General features: G+C 48.8%; 1 protein-coding gene across 1 annotated transcript in view; it reads right to left on the bottom strand.

Annotated features, from left to right (window-relative positions):
- Positions 1-4,796, bottom strand: part of INPP5A (inositol polyphosphate-5-phosphatase A) — a 241,468-nt gene extending 236,672 nt beyond the window's left edge. The window contains exon 1 of the mRNA XM_084290142.1: positions 4,623-4,796. Within this exon, the coding sequence (XP_084146268.1) occupies positions 4,623-4,697 (75 nt within the window). The 5' untranslated portion in view covers positions 4,698-4,796. The remainder of the gene's footprint in view (positions 1-4,622) is intronic.
- Positions 4,797-17,542: the final 12,746 nt, after the last annotated feature.

Here is a 17,542-nt window from a genome sequence, read left to right as displayed (position 1 = left end):
TTCAATTCCTCTTTGTCTTTCCTCAGCCAGAGATTAAAAGTTTTCACTAACCCCTCCTGATCTGCAAGGTGCCTAAAGTCTCAGTTAGCCCCGCTGCATCTAGCAGAAATACTCCCTATACATTTCAGTATCTCACAGAAAGATTGCCTGTATCTGGGCATATTTGTTTAGTTTTCTCTTCCATTCCAGGTAACATCAAAAGAGCCTGACAGTAAGGATGGAGTAAGTGCTTCTCATCCATAAATGAGATGATCTGAAGAAAAGAAGGTGCCTTAACTTGCAACTTATTTGCAATGTGCTAGTGTTGATACCTACTTAGAAACTGTGGCAAGATGGAAAATGCGTTATGTTATATTTGAACTGTTCACAAAATTCAAATAGTTCTTCCTAGATGGAAAAAATAATAGAAAATAAAATAAAACCCAACCCAAAACCAAACACAACAGAAAAACACCACCCTTATCTCTATCACCTAACACCAACTCAGTCCACAGATATCTAATATCATAATAAAACTACAGCCACTGTTTCACGATTGGAAAATCAAGCTCAGATGCGATAAAAACAGACTTCTGCACAGTGATCACTAGATAGAAGTGCTGTTTTTAAAAATGATGATGGGAAGTATTTCTACTTCAAATTCAGTCAACAGATTTCTAGTTTTAACGGAAATGAAGGGTATTCCAAGTTCATACTCAGAGCAATAAGCATACTCATAACAACACACACGGGACTTGGAACAAAAGATCCCCCCCTGCCCGCTCTGTATGAGGGAGGCTTTCACCCAGGAGTGCAGGCTAAGGCCACTTGGGAATGTGAAAGCTTGCTGCCCTACCTAGACACTGACACATGAAGGCCAGTATTTGGTACAGTCATAAAAAATGCAGGTTGCACAAAAAGAATAAAATAAACAGAGAAGCAAGGATAGCAGTGCTATCAGCCATGCAGAATCACAGAATATCCCAAGCTGGAAGGGATGGAACCAAGAGGATCACTCAGTCCAACTCCTGACTCCCCACAGGGCAACCAGAGAGTTGAACTGTATCATCATCATCATCTAAAGACTTTGCCTATCCGTCCACCTTTTTATTTTTTTTAAACTAATAAAACTACACAATCTGTTTAGCTTTTACCTCTCCTTCCATCTTGCTTTGTTTCTGACCTAGGGTTGTCCTCAGAATTTAGGAACGACACCTATCTCCTGTCAAAAAACGACTACACACATTCAGTGGTAAGAAGAAAGAAGGAAACATTTTCAGAAGTGCCCACCTAACTTGGGCTCACTTTTTCCAGTTTGAATGAACTATTTCCCAGCCCAGTCAGAAGTATTGGAACTTAAATGGCTAAGTCTGCTAGGCACATTTGAAATTTTTAACCTGAAAATCTACACACAGAGGTTTAAAACAACATGGATTACTAGTCATCTAAAACTGAAACGGTGCTCACGCTTCCAAATCATGTGTTTTTGATAAGCCTCCTACTCTAAGGTGTTCCTTCAATATTTGCAGCTGCGCCCTGCTAAATACGAAGCAGACAGTAACAGAACTTCTGAGACAACAACAAAAATTAAATTCCGAAGATCACCATCTGCCTCCACCAGCAGAAACAACCAAACCTCGTTTACTACATCAGAATTTAAGGTCACGACTGCACCAACAATTAAATATGTGCTAAGGAGAGTTTCCCCAGCACACGCATTGGGAAGGGAAAGGGGTCTGTCTGCACACGGGTTCTAGGTGCTGGCCTGAACAAGGGACCGATGTGCCTCCTGCAAGTCGTGCCCGTGCCCCCGCCACACAGCCTGCTCTGCCCGCGGTGCGAGGCCTGGGAGGCCGCAGGGCCCTGCTGAAGTGCTCCGGCCAGGCACGCGGGGTCTCCTCGCAGGAAGCTCTCGCACTTCAGCTCAAAGCGTTTTATTCAGGCTTTCAGCACAATTTTCCATCTGCAGCAAATAGCGTGGTCACCCCTATGCAGCTCTGGGGAAGGTGAGCTCACAGTTTGATCACGCCCACAAGCCCCAACCATTAGCTCACACAACTCCCAGTTCTTTGTCCTAAGGGAAACACAACAGCATTAAGCCATTGAAAAGTAACTGAAGAGAACAGAAAGGATATAGCAGATAAAAAAGGCACTTGGAAGTAATTAACACCCTATGCAGTGCAGGCAGCGAAGTGACAGGTAGATTCAATTTGCGGCCACCAGGCTCCTTGAAAGGTCAATACGAAATCTTGCCAGTGCAGCCAGAGGAAGCAAAGAAAGGAAGGAAAGGAAAAAAAGGGGGGAAAAGGGGAAATAAAAAGGGGAAGGGGAAGGGGGGGGGGGAGAGACACTGGCTCAAAGAAGCACTGACCCACAGGTAACATGAAGTCCTTCTGCTGTCAGCAAGAGTGGACTGCTATAAAAAACAGGAAATATTTCTACAGCAAGACAACCATTAAATGCTTAAGTAAATACAAAAGCACCAAAAAAACAAATGCATTCATATTTATGAAATGCATTTGTTGATCCAATATTTGTAGACCTAAGAAATACTGCATTAACATTTTTAATGGAGGTGCTGAACTACTTGAGGAAAGAAGCCAACCCAGCACGGTCCCTCTGTGCTGATGGCATGTTTATGCATGAGTTCCCAGGTCAGTGCTGCAGTGGGCTATTCCTGGATGTGGATGGATGGTGGGAGCAAACCAGCACATTATCGTAACTTGCTTCTGGCAGGCAGAAATCAGAAACCAGCAATTCTCTCCTCCTGGCACAAGCGTAGCCGATCAGCCACACCAGCGATCTGCACCAGACTATGCCACCCAGGTGAAGCTGCCTACCAAGGATGTTTTAAAACCAAGCCCTTCTAAAGCACAAACCGTGTTGCTGCCACACAGCAGCACACAGGCTGCTTCAGACAAAGCAGGATCAGACTCATCACAGGGCTGGTGCGGGCCGGGAGGGAGCGATCCCCCTGCTGAGGGCCAGAGCCGGGGCAGCCCCAGGAGGACTGCATGGCTGCGGCCACAGCAGACACAGGCCAGCAGACAGCCCGGGCCAGCAGACAGCCCGGTGGTGCCCCCGGGGCTGCGGGCAGGTCCTGGAGGACTCCTGGCCCGGGACCAGCGGGAGCCCCACGAGCAAGGGGAGGCGCAGCCAAGCAGCACAGGGCGCTCAGACCCAGCCGCCTGGCCTGCCTGGGGCTTCTGCCCCGTATGGTGAAGATTCATAGCACTGCGCTACCCTGGGGGCAAGTAAGGCTTGAATAAAGATAGGAAAAGTTTAATTAAATACATATCACCAGCTGAAAGTTGAGAACAACAGCAGAAAAAAGGACTAAAGGAACCAAAAGCTGTCTTCCAGCCCAGCTTAGGCCGGCAGCTACCAACATGTGAGTCCTTGTCCATGGCTGGAATCAGTCGGGGTGACAGCGGAGGCGCTCACCCCCAGCTGAGGCGGAACAGCCCCACCCGCAGAAACAGCGACTGACAGCTCCCATGCGCAGCTGGAAGGCTGAGCTCACCGAGCACGTTACCGTCTTCTGCATCGTGCCTGCGCTGCATCAGCAGGGCTCCAGAAACCTGACTGGGCAGTCCCAGCCCCAACTCCACCAGCAACAAACCAGGAACATCACCAACAAAGTTCAGAGCAGTCTTTCCATTCCCCACCCTGCAGGGAACACGTCCAAATGAGCCCGTCTTTGTTGCTGCAGAAAGCGTGTTCCTCGGTGCGAGGCAGTAACTTGCTAGAGCACAGGCGTCCCCCCCTTTGGTCACGCCGAGCGATGAACAACGCACGCACTTCCCTTTCTCCAGCAACATTAGCGAGGCGCAACCAGCAATTAGGAACAACCAGGAAATTATTTACTCTCACAGCACGGGATTTCGCAAATGACAGTGCTCCGCAGCGGCTGCCTTTATCACCGCCAGCCACGCCGAGGAGCGGAGCGGAGCACAGTGCCACGCACCAGTGCCCGGGGCGCCCAGCCTCGGGGGTCAGCCGGGGCCATCGCCGCGGGGCTGTGCGGGGCAGGCAGCAGCACCCCGGCACCGCGCAGCCCCGCTCGCGGGTGGGCAGCGTGAGCCCCGTGCTTCCCATTTCACCAGGACAAGCGCTCCCGTACCTGACAGATCACTGCTCTCACTGCGTTCATCGCCACCCTCCCCACCCGGGCTCACGGCCCGCAGGCAGCCCCTGCCCCGAGGCCCCGCTGGAGCCGGGCACGTGCGGGCCGGTAACGGGGCGGCCGGGCGCGGGGCTCCTCCGCCTCGGCCCGGCAGGACCGGGAGCCCGGCAGGACCGGGAGCCCGGCAGGACCGGCTCCGCGCACCGGGGCACGGCTCCGCGGGGCGGGCGGAGCGGCTGCGGGACGGTCCCGGACGCGCGCCCCAGGCAGGCGAAGCCCCGGGCCGGGCTGGGCCTCCGCCGGGCTGCCCGCGACGGCCGGGGCCGCCCCGCCCGCGGGCCCCGCACCTGCCGCCGGGCCGTGCCGTGCCGAGCCGTGCCGGGGGCGGCGGGCGCTAGGACCGCGGCGCGGCGGCCGGGAAGCGGCGCGGCGGGCGCTGCCCCGTCCCTGTCCCTGTCCCCGTCCCCGTCCCCGTCCCGGTCCCGGTCCCGTCCCGTCCCCAGCCGCCGGTACTCACGTCGTCAAAGAGGGAGCCGACGTTGGCCGTGACCAGGAGCACCCCGGCGCCGGCCGCGGCCCCCTTGGCCGCCATGGCGCCGGCGCTGGCGGCGGGCGGGCGGAAGCGCGGAGCGCGCCCGGTGTCGGCGGCGGCGCTGCGGGGAGCCCGGGGGCGGGCGCGGGGCGCTGCGGGGAGCGGGGCGCCGGGCCGGGCCCGCCCCGTCGGCGCGGCGCGGGCGGGCGGGGGGCGCGGGCGGCGGCGAGTCCTGGCGGCGCGGGCAGCCCGCGGACATCCGCGCCGCCGCCCGGGGCCGGCCGCCCTGCGGCTGCTGCGGGGCTGCGGGGCCGCGGCGCTCAGCGCTCGCCCGCCGCCGCCGTCGCGCTGCTGCCGGGACGGCTCCCGCCGGCGGAGGCTGGCGCCGGGCCGCGGCGCATGGCGGGGGGCGGGGCGGCCGCGACGGGGCGGGCGGCGGGGCTGGGCCGCGCTGGGGGCGGCGGCGGGGCCGGGCCGGGCCGTGCCGGGCTCTGGGCGCTGCGCGCTCCGCGCCGCTGCCGCCGCCGCTGCCGCCTGCGGGGCTGGGGCTGGGGCCGGGCGCCCGCGACGTCACCGCGGCACCGCGCGGCTCTTAAAAGGGCAACGCCGGCCCCGGGAGGCGCCCCCGGGAGGCGGCGCGGGGCAGCGCGGCACGGCCCGGCCCGGAGGGTCCCGCGGCCCCCGGCCAGGGCTGGGCAGCGCGGGGGGGGCACAGCCGGGCGGGCGGGCGGCGCCAGGGGGGCCGCGGGTGGCACGGGCACGGGGGACACCGAGCCGGGGCCCGTGCAGCCGCACAAACCGCGCGTCCCGGGGAAGACCGAGTCGAGGGCCGGCCGTAGGGCAGCGGGGAGCAGGGAACCGCCGGGACGGAGCACCCGGGGCAGCGCTGAGCAGCGGGGCACAGCCAGGAACGGGCTCCTGTCCCAGGACTGCCCGGTGCTGCTCCCCAGAAAGGCCGGGTTACCCCTCCCCTCCTGGCTGCATCCCACCCGAGGGGCCAGGGTGGCTGATGGGCAGCACATAGACACAGGCTCCAAACAGCGGGCAAAGTAAACGCGTCTCCTAATCAGCCTTCAGGTATGGCTTGTGCAAAATTATGGCATTTTACACAGTAATTGACAGAGCCTGCTCACGGTCAGTTAATGAGCCCCCCTGCTCTCGGGCAGCCCAGCTCAGCTGTTCCTGCTTGCCACAAACGATGGTTCGGACATGACCAAAAAATAGCCAGTTTCCAAGCAGGGCGGCAGCAGGCAAAGAGGGAACTGGTACCCAACTGCTACAGCTGACATCAGCAAAGGCACGAGGCTGCACGACTTCCTCAGCACCGAGGAAAACGAAAAAGAGCTAAATAAAGCCAGCCTTCAGTTCTGAGGGGATTCTCCCTATCATTATGGCAATCAAAGTTATCAGCCAAGGGCCAGGGAAAAATGCCCCAAACTTCTGACCGTGCAGGAGGAACTACGCTCCCCTAAAAAATATGGTTCACAAAATAAGGCATCAGAAGAAGGGATCCCAGCAACAATCCAAGCATAAAACAAGCTGACAGCACCCAGTCACACAGGACAGGTCTCAGGAGCGTGCCAGCCACGGCAGGCCCTGCCTCACGGGTGCTTCAGGAGCAGAGGCTGGGGTGAGTGGCACTGCTGGAGCTGTGGAGAAGGGGGTGGACAACCACCAGGGCAGCATGGTGCCGGCTGCTGGAGGAGTGAGCAGACACCTGTGTGAAAGCTGCTGCCTGGTAAAGGCAAGGCAGAACCACCTGCAGTGTGCCACAGCGAACACAGCCAGGTACTGTTGACCCAGGGAGGTGCCGACCTTGCCGTACCGTGGTGATGCTCATCAGCGTATCAGAGTTCTGTGCTACCAGCAGCTGGGGCAACGAGCACTGCTGAGCCTGCTCCAGGAGGTGGTCCTGTCCTGTGGCACTGGGCTGGGGAGCCCTGAAACACGTCCCCTCTGTGGGAAAGGTTCTCAGGCAGGACGTGCAAGTGGAATGACAAAAGGTCTAATAGATGATGCCTGCTGGCCCTCTTTGTTAGAAGATGCAAATGAAATACAACTAAATAAAAGCAAATTGCAGTTGTGGAAATCCACCTCTTTCTTGCTGACATCCCGTGAGCTGGGACATACAGAGAAAAGCAATGCGGAACATGCCTGTGGCTGGAGATACTCAGCACTGCTGGACTGCTTATTGCTGCACAATTTACTTGAACATTTTGTACAACTCCCAAGACAACTGCTGTGTAAAGTTGCCCTGTAGACTCCATTGTTGTACCTGGATGCAGCCCTCAGAGGTATTAACGATGAGTTAATCAAGCATGCCGTCCTGATACGGCATGGAGAGAGAGGGAGAGAGAGATTCGGTGTTGTGTTTAGCTCACAAGCCTTACACATTTCAGCCCACAGTGATTGCATCAAAGTCACGGTATGCTGGAGGAAGCTGTGTCAAATTACACCCAGCTGGAAAGGGATCCCAAGCCATATGGTATCCAGGTGAAAAGTCTGGCAGTGCTCAAGAACAGGAAACTGCAATAGGAAGTGTCTGTAGACCACAAGAAGTTACTTGGACAGGACACAGGCAGCGATTTCCAAACTGCAGTGCAGATACACTTTGCCCATTTATTTGGTAGAGGAAGCACTACAGCAAAAAAAAAGTGTCACAGCCACACAGAAGCAAAACAATGACCAATGTGGTGACTGAGATGTCTGCCTTCTTTCAAGGAAAGGACTGAATGACAGAATCACAGAATTTCTAGGTGGGAAGAGACCTCAAGATCATTGAGTCCAACCTCTGACCTAACACTAACAGTCCCCACTAAACCATATCCCTAAGCTCTACATCTAAACGTCTTTTGAAGACCTCCAGGGATGGTGACTCCACCACTTCCCTGGGCAGCCTGTTCCAGTGCCTCACAACCCTTTCAGTAAAGTTCTTCCTAACATCCAAGCTGTTGTTATTAGAGGGAAAGTACCACCGCTAACTGATGTTAACTAACATTTATGCAACAACTCCTGGTTTCCCAGTACTTGTAACCCAGACAGTGCAGTCTGAGTATTTTCAGTCTCGGTGCCTGTCTTGAATCTTAAGTTTGAGCGAGATGGCTCAAGAATCAGGTTAGCTTTTACTAAGTAGCCTTGCCACTCCAAGGAGAAAAAATGGTCCTGATGCCAAATGTTTCAAATAAGCCTGAAGGTCAGAGAAGTGCACAACATTACTGTTCCCATGAATTTTCATTACATAGCTTGAAAAATAATATAACAACTTGCATATACACCACGGAAAAGTTGTCATGTAGGTTTTGGCTACCGCGTTTTGGACCTGAGTGGCAATATTTTCACAGCTTTCCCTACTGAATAGGAAGTAGAAGATAACATAGGGTTACTTGGCATTATTCATTGGCACATTCATAGACAAAGTGGATGAAGTTGGCACCAAGAAGAGATGTGTTCTGCCTCAAGTCTACCTATGCACCTTCTGAAAAGGACAATAACGGGCAGTGAGAGAAGAGCATCAGTTGCTGCCAGAAGGGAACAGTGGAGCCAGCACAGCCTGCAGACTAGGCAGAGGGAAGATTTTACATTTTCAGATTCTGCAGGGGGGTGGAAGATAGATATGGCCGGTTGTGGAGGTTACTACTGGTGAAGATTTGGCTCGGAGCAAAATAGTTTTTTCCACAATAAATAAATGTTTCAACCTCCCCTAAAAGCTTTGGTCAGACCTGCTCCCCATGCAAGAGAACTGAGAATATTAAGAGAAAACAGATTTCATTCATTCTGTAGAAACAGACAAATAAAAGCCACATTTTGTTATTTTTGCAGCACTGTCTTATCCTGTTGCTCTCAGCATGGGTGTGTGAAAACCACGTTGTCCATTTATAGTATAAAGTCATTATATTTAAAAACAAAACAAAGTTGTTTTAAACCACTTCTAGTTTGCTTGGCTTTTAAGCTGTTGGTTTGAACGATGCTGCTGGTAGCTAGATTTGCTTGCAGTCTATCATGTAAAATTGGATCTCAGAAAGTCTCATTTCTCATTTTTTTCCTCCTTTGATCTCCTCTACCACACATCTCACCAACAGCTCTTGTTTTCACTCCCTCCAGAGCTGGCCCTCAAGAGGCTGACAGCTGCTGACCCAGCACGGGTGGCACGGCTCTCCCTGCTGCCCACCAGTTATGCAAGGACAGAGCCTTCTACCCTGACCCTGCAGCCGCCTCAGAAAAGCCCTCACGACTCCTTTGGCCCTTGCAGCAGTTCTGAGTCTTCAGCTTCAGCTGGTTCTTTGACCACATCCCACTTGGGGCAGGAATAATGCAGTGTGTTCAGGAAAGGTTGGCACTGGGAGGTGAGCATGGGTTAGATTTTTAGGGCATAGGGCAGGATTAAACTAGGCTGTCAGCCTGTGCTGTGCTCCATGATGCTGACCCACCACAAGGCAATGCCCCGAGCTGGGCTCTTTGCTGATCTGCAGCTGGGAAGTGCTCACAAGTTTAATTTAGATTTCATTTCAGCTAGGCTTTAGGTCTGGAGACAGGAGATTCAACACATTCAACCTTAATGATGCAATGTGTACTTAATTTTGTTCATGGTTATGGATTCCTTAAACTTTGATATGTTCTCCTTTCAAAGCTATATGTAAGATATTAATTACAGCAGCATGCTTGAAAAACAAAAGATATTGGTTAAAAAAATTTGTGAATGTATCTCTGACCTGAATAAAATAATGCATCATAACAGGCACAGAATTTTTTTTAAACAGATGCTGCTTGTCATTGGTACTATGTCACTGTGTCCCCTCTCCATAAGATGGGACACCTAATTCTCTGAACGTTTCCCCAGGAGCAAGCAGAGCTGTTGCTGATGAAATTCCCTTGGTGGTGCAGCCACGCAGAGGGCAGCACGTGGAGCTGGCCCACTGGAAAGGGTACATGCCGATCGTGCAGGGATAACAGATACAGCACTCATAAGCCAGCTGTGCAATTCCTCTATAATCATGTTTCACCTGTTTTTGTTGCTGGCTTTATGGCTTTACTAATTGACTATTGTTTTTATTAAAGTGATCTTTAAGAAGAGCATTTTATTTATTTTTTTTTATAATGGCAGGAAAAACAAACAACATACAAAATAAATTATATTAGATTAAAACCCTTAAAAGCAATGTAGTATTTTGCTGCCCGAGAGCTCTTTTATAACCCTGAGGGACAGACTCTGTTCTTCTCTGAGATTGACCTTACTGGATTTTGTGAGCCTATCCCAGCATTTGATTGAATGACCCATGCTGTGCTTTCTAGACTGCACAAAACATCTTGAAGGAAGCTCTCAGAGTTGCTGCTGTCTTTTCTTAGTTTACTTTGGAAGTGTGGAATGGTTCCATGAGTGGCTGCTGCCTGAGTTTTTTGTGGTCCTGAAACTATGGGAACAAGAGTTGGGAAAACCCCAAATCTGATACACAGTACTTTAGACTACACATTGCTAGTTTCTAATGAAAGGGTATCAAACTGAGTTTGGTAGATTTCAGAATGCCATCCTAGATACACACCCTTAATTTTTAACTCATCTGAAATTCTTCTGAACTACTTCTGAACCAGAGTACAGCTCCAGTTATATCTATTAAAGGGAATCTATCGGTATCCATTATGGGATACAAACTCTATCTAGCTGCTGTGGTAAATGCCCAGAACAGTTATCTAAGAAGCAGAGGAGCTAAAGTGTCTGAAACAAGTACTGATGAGCACCTCTCATTGCTACTACCTAGGTTATAGAGCAGGAAATAAGCTTTCCAAGTGTGAGTACCAGTTTCTCAGCATCTTCACTTGCATCACTTCATCTCGTATTGATTTACACCATGTGGACTCAGACTCTCTGTAAATTTGTAAAGAAGCCTCCAAGATTCAAAATCTAAATTTTGAAATTTGAAGGTCAGTCATAAATATTCTTAGATTATTTGTGGCTTCAAATACATACCTTGGACCATAACAATTGCCAGTTTTGTGGGAAGACCCTTTTAAATTGCTTGGAGCCCTACAGGGGAAAACTTCACAATAATCAAGATGACTTTTTCTAACCAAATTTTTTTTATATCTTGGATGCTTAGCTATGAACACGATAACAACTGCAAGGGCACCACAAGGGCTGGGGGCTCCCCTACTCCTCAGACTGCTGGCAGGGCAGAGCCTGGTGCCCAGGGGCCATCCCACCACCCCAGCCAGGGCACTGGGGGCATCAAGGACAGCCCAGCTCAGGGGTCCCACAGCCTGGCACAGCATCATTGTGGTGGGGCTGGAGCCCAGCAGCCCAGGCTAGCTGAAATCAGGTCTGTGGCCAAGGGCAGGCCATAGGGTTGGTCAGGGACCTTAGGGCTTGTTATTGCCCCCAAGGCCCAAACAGATCCCACGTGCCTCAGAGACTTGCTGCACACTCCTCAAACCACTTCATTGCTCCTACATACACAAGTACTGTCTCTACTGGAAGCTAGGGCTGGAGAGGGAGCAAATCTTGCAAGCAGGCACATTAATGCAATTCATAACTATTTCCAAGTGAGCAAGCAGAGAACAGCCATATCATTAATCCTGAAAATTGCAACAGAACAGAGAAAAACACTCTGACCCCCTTAATAGAAGGGAAGAGGAAACTGTAAGTATAGGTAAGAAAACATTATTTGCATTATACTTGATTAGAGTCACATTGGCCCTGGAACTATCATTGATATTAACGGTGTAGTGGGCTGTTAAAGCTGATGCGATATCAATGACTGGGATAACTCTCCACACACTGCATGGCATTTTAATGATATCAGAACATTAAGACATACCTTAGCTTCTGTATTCTTGCAACGTTCAAACTCCTGCATATCTAAAAATATCTTCAGAGCTGCTTGGATTTCACCTTTCTGGTGAGCAATGACCCCTTACAAGGTGGGCAGTTCTGGATTAGTTGTGGGGCCTAAATGTGTTTCAGCAGTCCTGAGGACTGCCCTGTGAGCCACAAGGATTTTTGTATCTGAGGGAGCAGCCCCTGTCCTAACATTCCCACACCTGGGCTACATTTTACATTTAAAGCATTTTGCTGTGATTCTGTACAGCTGCAGCCAATCAGTTTTAGCACTGAAATTACAGCTGATAAACATTCAAGCTGTTAATAGCTCAGCAAATATGTGCCATGTGTTCTGGCTCTGGAAGATGGCACAGATGAGTGACGTGCTCTCTGAGCTTCCCTGGGTCAGGGCAGGGCCTGCTGCAGGCAGGTGCAGCACCTTTGTAGAGCTGTGCCTAGTCAGTAACTGCTTAGCCAGGTCTGCATTAAATCACATGCAGGTGTTACAATCAGATTTCTTAAGGTTAGTGAGCCAAGCATGCTAGCGATCTGATGAGCTGGAGGTCAGGCTGCCTGCTGTGGTATTGTCCCTGAGCTCTGCTCATCCAGGCTGCCCAGCTCTGTGCTGCAACAGTTCTTGGCTAAGAGGGAGGCCTGGTCTACCTCTTCCAGCAACCCCCTCGGTGGTGGCAGGGCGTTATTCAAGCAATGGATGGGCACACGCATGCAGGCTGCTTCCAGGTTTGCTCTTGAGGGATGTCAAGGCTGTAAGGCATCTCTGTAAGCTACAAGTAATGTGAAACTGATCTGAGGCTGAGGCAAGTGGATTTTGGCACGAGCTTGTTGCCTGGGATCAATTTCCCCCAGTGTCACACTCCATGTGAGGCAGGGGCACCCCATGGGACACCAGCAAGCCCTGGGGCCATCTGGCCTCGCTGCTATCCCAGGCCTCAGTGCTGAAAGCACGGCTCGGTGCGGTGCTTTCCTCTACTCCTCACCAAATCCGGCCTCTCCCAAGGGCTGCCGTGGGCCCAGGGGCTCTGCACAGCAGCAGCCCCAATGCCAGTGAGCTGCAGCACGAGCCTTGCCCAGTGGTGAAGGCAGCAGCAGGAGCTTTTCAGAGGGTCACTGCAGTGCTGCTGGTCACACTGCGATCAGATCTCTCATTTCTCCCTTTCAGACTGACGGAGCTGTGTAGCAGCACTGGCATTACTGTATGCTTCCATAGCCCAAGCAGCTGAAGGTGACAGAGGGCAGCTCACGTACAGTTAGGTTGTGTCTGTGACCAGAGAGGAGGACGTCTGTGCCCCAGCTGTTACAGCCCTCACAACTGTTGCAGTCCTCCAAACTAATCGTTTCTGCCCACTTGTGAATCACAGCCCATTGGAAATAATTACTGAGTCTTACTCTTGATACTGAAGCAGGCAACTCTAGCCTTGGACAGACCATAAACTATTTGCTATAATGCTTACAGACACAGTTTCTTTTATTTAAAATTCTGTTATGTTGCTATTTGCTCAGAGGTCTTCCGTCTGTGACACAGATGTAAAGATTCTTTGTATTTCCTGGCATGGACTTCCTTATCCCAACGAGCACTAAATCCAGTGACACTCTGTGCTGTGCATTGAAAAAAAAAAAAAAAAAAAAAGAAACCCTCAAGAAACAAATAAATGAAAAGCTATTACAGAACTTGTTATTCCAAGAAAAAAAATAAATCCAGATACACAGTTATGTTTTCCAACATGTCTGCAATTGATTTTAATGTTGATGTTCTCATGTTCTTGTAGCAAGGTGGATTTACATCATCACAGAAAAGGCAGTGCACATTTACGCAAGTAATAGGATATAATTTAATTTATGCTAGGCATACAGATGTAGGAGTAAATCAGAACAGAGAAGACATCATGGGCTAGTATCTTCAGTGAGATTTTATTTCTTTCAGCTGTTCAAGAGCTGCAGAAGTAAGTTCATAGAAAACTATTTCCTTTCAGTAGGCCTCTGTAAGCACTTGCTTTTATATTTTCTTTATGCCTTATGTCCATTCTGAAAGGAAAGAAGCTCAGGGCAGTATGTTGGGGAATTCACTGTTATGAAGTGAAGGTATAATTAGTTTTGTCTCTCCAGAAGAAAGGTGGAGATTGCAGCTGCTCTGTAGGTGAAACCCTTATTACCTTTTCTGCTGCCATTCTCCTATAAGCTAAAGCTCTTTCTTTCACTCCACCGCTCCTCTTGCAGCTAGGTCAATGTGATGCTCTAAGGTCAGTGAGGAGCTCGCTCAGCTGCAGACAGTGGTACAACAGCTGATCAAAGTGCAAATAGCAAAGTTTTCACCTTTGCTGTTACCCCGAGCAGCAATATTAGCATTTGTTAATGTGCAGTTACAAAGTTCACCGTTAAAACAATCTTCTAGAATAGGACTAGTGTGCAAGGAAATAAAATTTGGTAGCATATAAATCTGCTCCTTTAACCACAAAGAGCTGCAGTGTTTTCTCCTGCAACACGTGTGTGTTATTTCAAGATTCCAGTGCCCTGCATAAAATATAACTGAATACTTTATTTATGAGAAGCAGAATATATACCCCACGAAAACGGTAATATAAAAAAGAGACTTCAGTTTTTCAATTCGCACTTATCCCTATAACCCCATTTGTTGTGGTCTCACTTGCAGAGAAGCCCGCAGAGCATGTGATGGTTGTTCTTAGTCCACTTCTGGCACCCAAATTACACCCACCATTTACACTTGTTGGAACTCTTCTTGGGAATGCCAGTAGTGAAGGCAGGTGGAATGGTTGAGAGAGCTCCTGCACGTCCGAATTAATTCTGTCCCTAGCAGGATGCTGTTCTGGCAGCAGCTTGGGATGTTGACCAAGTGACTCCCTTTTGTCCAACATATTTCAGATTCACAAAATCATTTGAGAATGTATAGAAAATAACTATCTTAGCTTAAAAAGATTCATTATTAGCATCAATTGGTTTATGTGGGATTGAAAAATGGATGTCAACATTGTGTAAGAAAAAATTTTATTAATAATCAAAATATATACATTGCAAAAGAAATAAGAATAATTAAAAAAAAAAAGAAAGAAAGAAAGAAAGAAAAAATTAAAAAAAAAAAAAAAGAGCAAGTACTTATTGACCACATTTTATTTCATGGTATTTAGTTTCTGTTTATCACACTGTGTTAAAAGTTTCAGCCTCTTCAACAGACATATTCCATGTGCCAGGCTCCACCACATGTTGCTGTTTTAAGTTTGGTCCATTTAAAATAGAACAGCTGTGGCACTGCAAAAATTAAAAGCATTTCCATTTCCAGGTGTGGTATGAGCCAGCAGGCTTGAAAAGTCCCTAGAGGACATGGCCAGTTTAAATGCCACATGTAAAATGGTGCGAGGAAATCTACATTAGTGCAGAGAGGTTTACATCACAAAGATCTTCCTTCTTTATTATGTCAGCCTGCAGGAAAAAAAAAAAAAAAAAAAGCACATTTTTAACAAGGAAAAATCTCAGCTAGCAATCTTCCTTATTCACTGCAAATAGAAAATGTTTCATTTGCAGAGAAATGCATTCTTCTTTGGTATAAAAAAGAAAGCAGACAAACAAACAAAACAAAACAAAAGGATACCAATTATCTATCTACTTATCTGTTTACTTGGGGGAAGTAAAGGAAGCTCAATGTGATGAGCACAGATTTTGTTTCATTTTGGCAATCAGTGAGTAGGACCAAGCATTTCTCACAGTTTCCTCCATGGCTCTATGCCATGCAGACTTCAGACTTTGATCAAAGAATTGGACTGGGGTTGTCTTCTGTGCCTGGAACAGTTCCAGTTTGTGGTGGCATTCTCAAGGATTGCTGACGTCAGTTTGCTGCTGTTGGCACAGCAGTAAGTTGTATGAAACATGCCTTAGCAGATAATAAACATGTATATATACTTTTGTGTGTATGTAACAGACAGATCAGAATAAGCAGCTAATAAGCCACAGGATCTCAGAGAGGTACTGCAATATCAGCTCCAATTAGATGACTTCTTTTAATTACACAAGGCTCTTTTAAAGGCTTTGTGCCAAAATTATCTTGAACAAGAAGGAAAGTGTATGATTGTTAGTTAGTTCCTGATAGTCATGTGTACATGAGCATCTTCACCTGCTTTTATTTGATATATGACAGGATTAACACCATCTCTTTCCCCCTCTGAATATATCCAAGATAAAGCAGTTGGACCACGCACTACCTCTCCTGTTCCACACAGATATTTATGATGTTTACATGGTGACCACAATATGCAAAAGTCATTCTTCAGTCTAGACTTTTTGCAGAAAAGTTGTCAGAAAACAACTGCCATTCCATGTTTGTGAATATTTATTCAGTCATTGTGCCATGCGATTCACAACATATTGAATCTGGTTGCACTGCTCTGGAGTGGCACTGCACTGTGTCACTGCTGTATATCACTGACGAGGAAGCTGTGTTTAAATGCAAGCTTTCCAGCTTTCTTTGGTCACGTTACTGCTGTTACTGTACTGAGACATTCCAAAGCACAAGGATGAGGTTCTGTAAGCTTTGGGACTAGCTAATGTGAGATAGAGGATAGGGCAAAGGAACAATGTTCTTCCATCTTTCAAAGGATCTTCCAGCAAAACATCAGTTGGTTAGCACTGTTAGGATTACTGGTACACTGTATGAGCAGCCCGCAGTACGATCTGGGTCTAAACCGTGAGACATAGAGGCAGTGATACGTCTGTTGCTGTATTTCTTGGAACCTGATTAAGGCCTTTTAGACTGCTGACTAATAATGTCTTTCATTAAAGCTTAGTTCTGCCATTATAGCGCTATTTCTTGCGTATAAGATATTCCACAAGTGTTCTTAGAGCAATATTAATGCTGTCATAAATTTCTATTGGGTTCTTAATCTCTACCAGACTTTGCAGTGTTACAGCACAAATTTCCAAATGAAACTTAATTGAATTCTTATAATAATTGAGGGGTAACCTTGCCTAGCAATTTTTAGTCATTTGTTTTTTTAGCGTTTATCATTCACTAAAGAAAGGTAGCAGAGAATTTTGTCCTTTTTAAACTTAAGACAATCTTAATACTGTTACAGAAGTTACACCACCAAAAAATAAAAATAATTTTAAACTTGTTTCCAACATCTGCTTTTAATCTTTTTGCACAATTATATATATATATCCCATCTTCCAGCTCTCATATTTTTGTTTCTCTTATTTATTCTCTTCCTATAGTTCTTTCCCCTATGAGGATTTAGCTCTGGATAGATCCATCTGGTGTGCTATTTCAGCGTTAAAGGCCATCCAAATATTTACTTTCGTACAGCTAATAAACAGTCATACCTTGCAAGCACTTCTCGAGAAGCCCTGAAACACTGCATGAACTTTATGTGTCGGGATAGTTCATCTCCAAGTGAAATGCAGCTATTCCTGGAGAAGAACGCAATGGCTGTTTATCATATGGTCTTGACCCTTTAAAAGCTGTGTCAGATAGGAAGACAGTGCCCCAGGAAATCACGAGAATCATTCCCAGCATTGTTCACACGCCGAGGCAGGAAGCTGCGTTCGGAACAACAGGAATTGGGAAAGGTTAGGCCTGTAGCATTGGAAAGCTGCAGCACCATTAATTTATTCAGTCTGAGTCTGACTTGCATCGTAATCTATCCCCATACTGCAGTAAATACCACAGCTGCCGTGCTGCTTTGGGGATACCCTCGGTGTTTCACGTTCTGCCTTCCTACCACGCCTGCTGGCACTCCAGTGTGCTGCCGGGGCCTCGCGGCAAGCCGGGAGGAGAGGCTGTGGGAGATGCTGGGCTCGTGGCGCCGTCACGCTGCGCCTTTGGTCCAGCGCGAAGAACGCGAGTCAATGCCTCTGCGATGCTTTTCTGACCCACCGGGGCTTGCTTCAGGCTTCCCAAGTCTGAACCTCCTCAGGCTGGAGAAAACTAGCGAGGTCACAGATGGATGCTCGGTGGCAGAGGAATATGCCCCCTCAACCTGTTTCTCGTGGACCAAATCTGCTTTTGTTCATCTGTGGCTTATCACTTACAGAGACTCAGAGGGGCAGGGACCTCCTTGCTGCTGCATGC

Source organism: Netta rufina (genome assembly GCF_964035555.1).
Source record: "Netta rufina genome assembly, chromosome: 7".
In the NCBI taxonomy this organism is placed as follows: domain Eukaryota; kingdom Metazoa; phylum Chordata; class Aves; order Anseriformes; family Anatidae; genus Netta; species Netta rufina.
This window is presented reverse-complemented; position numbering and strand designations above follow the sequence as displayed.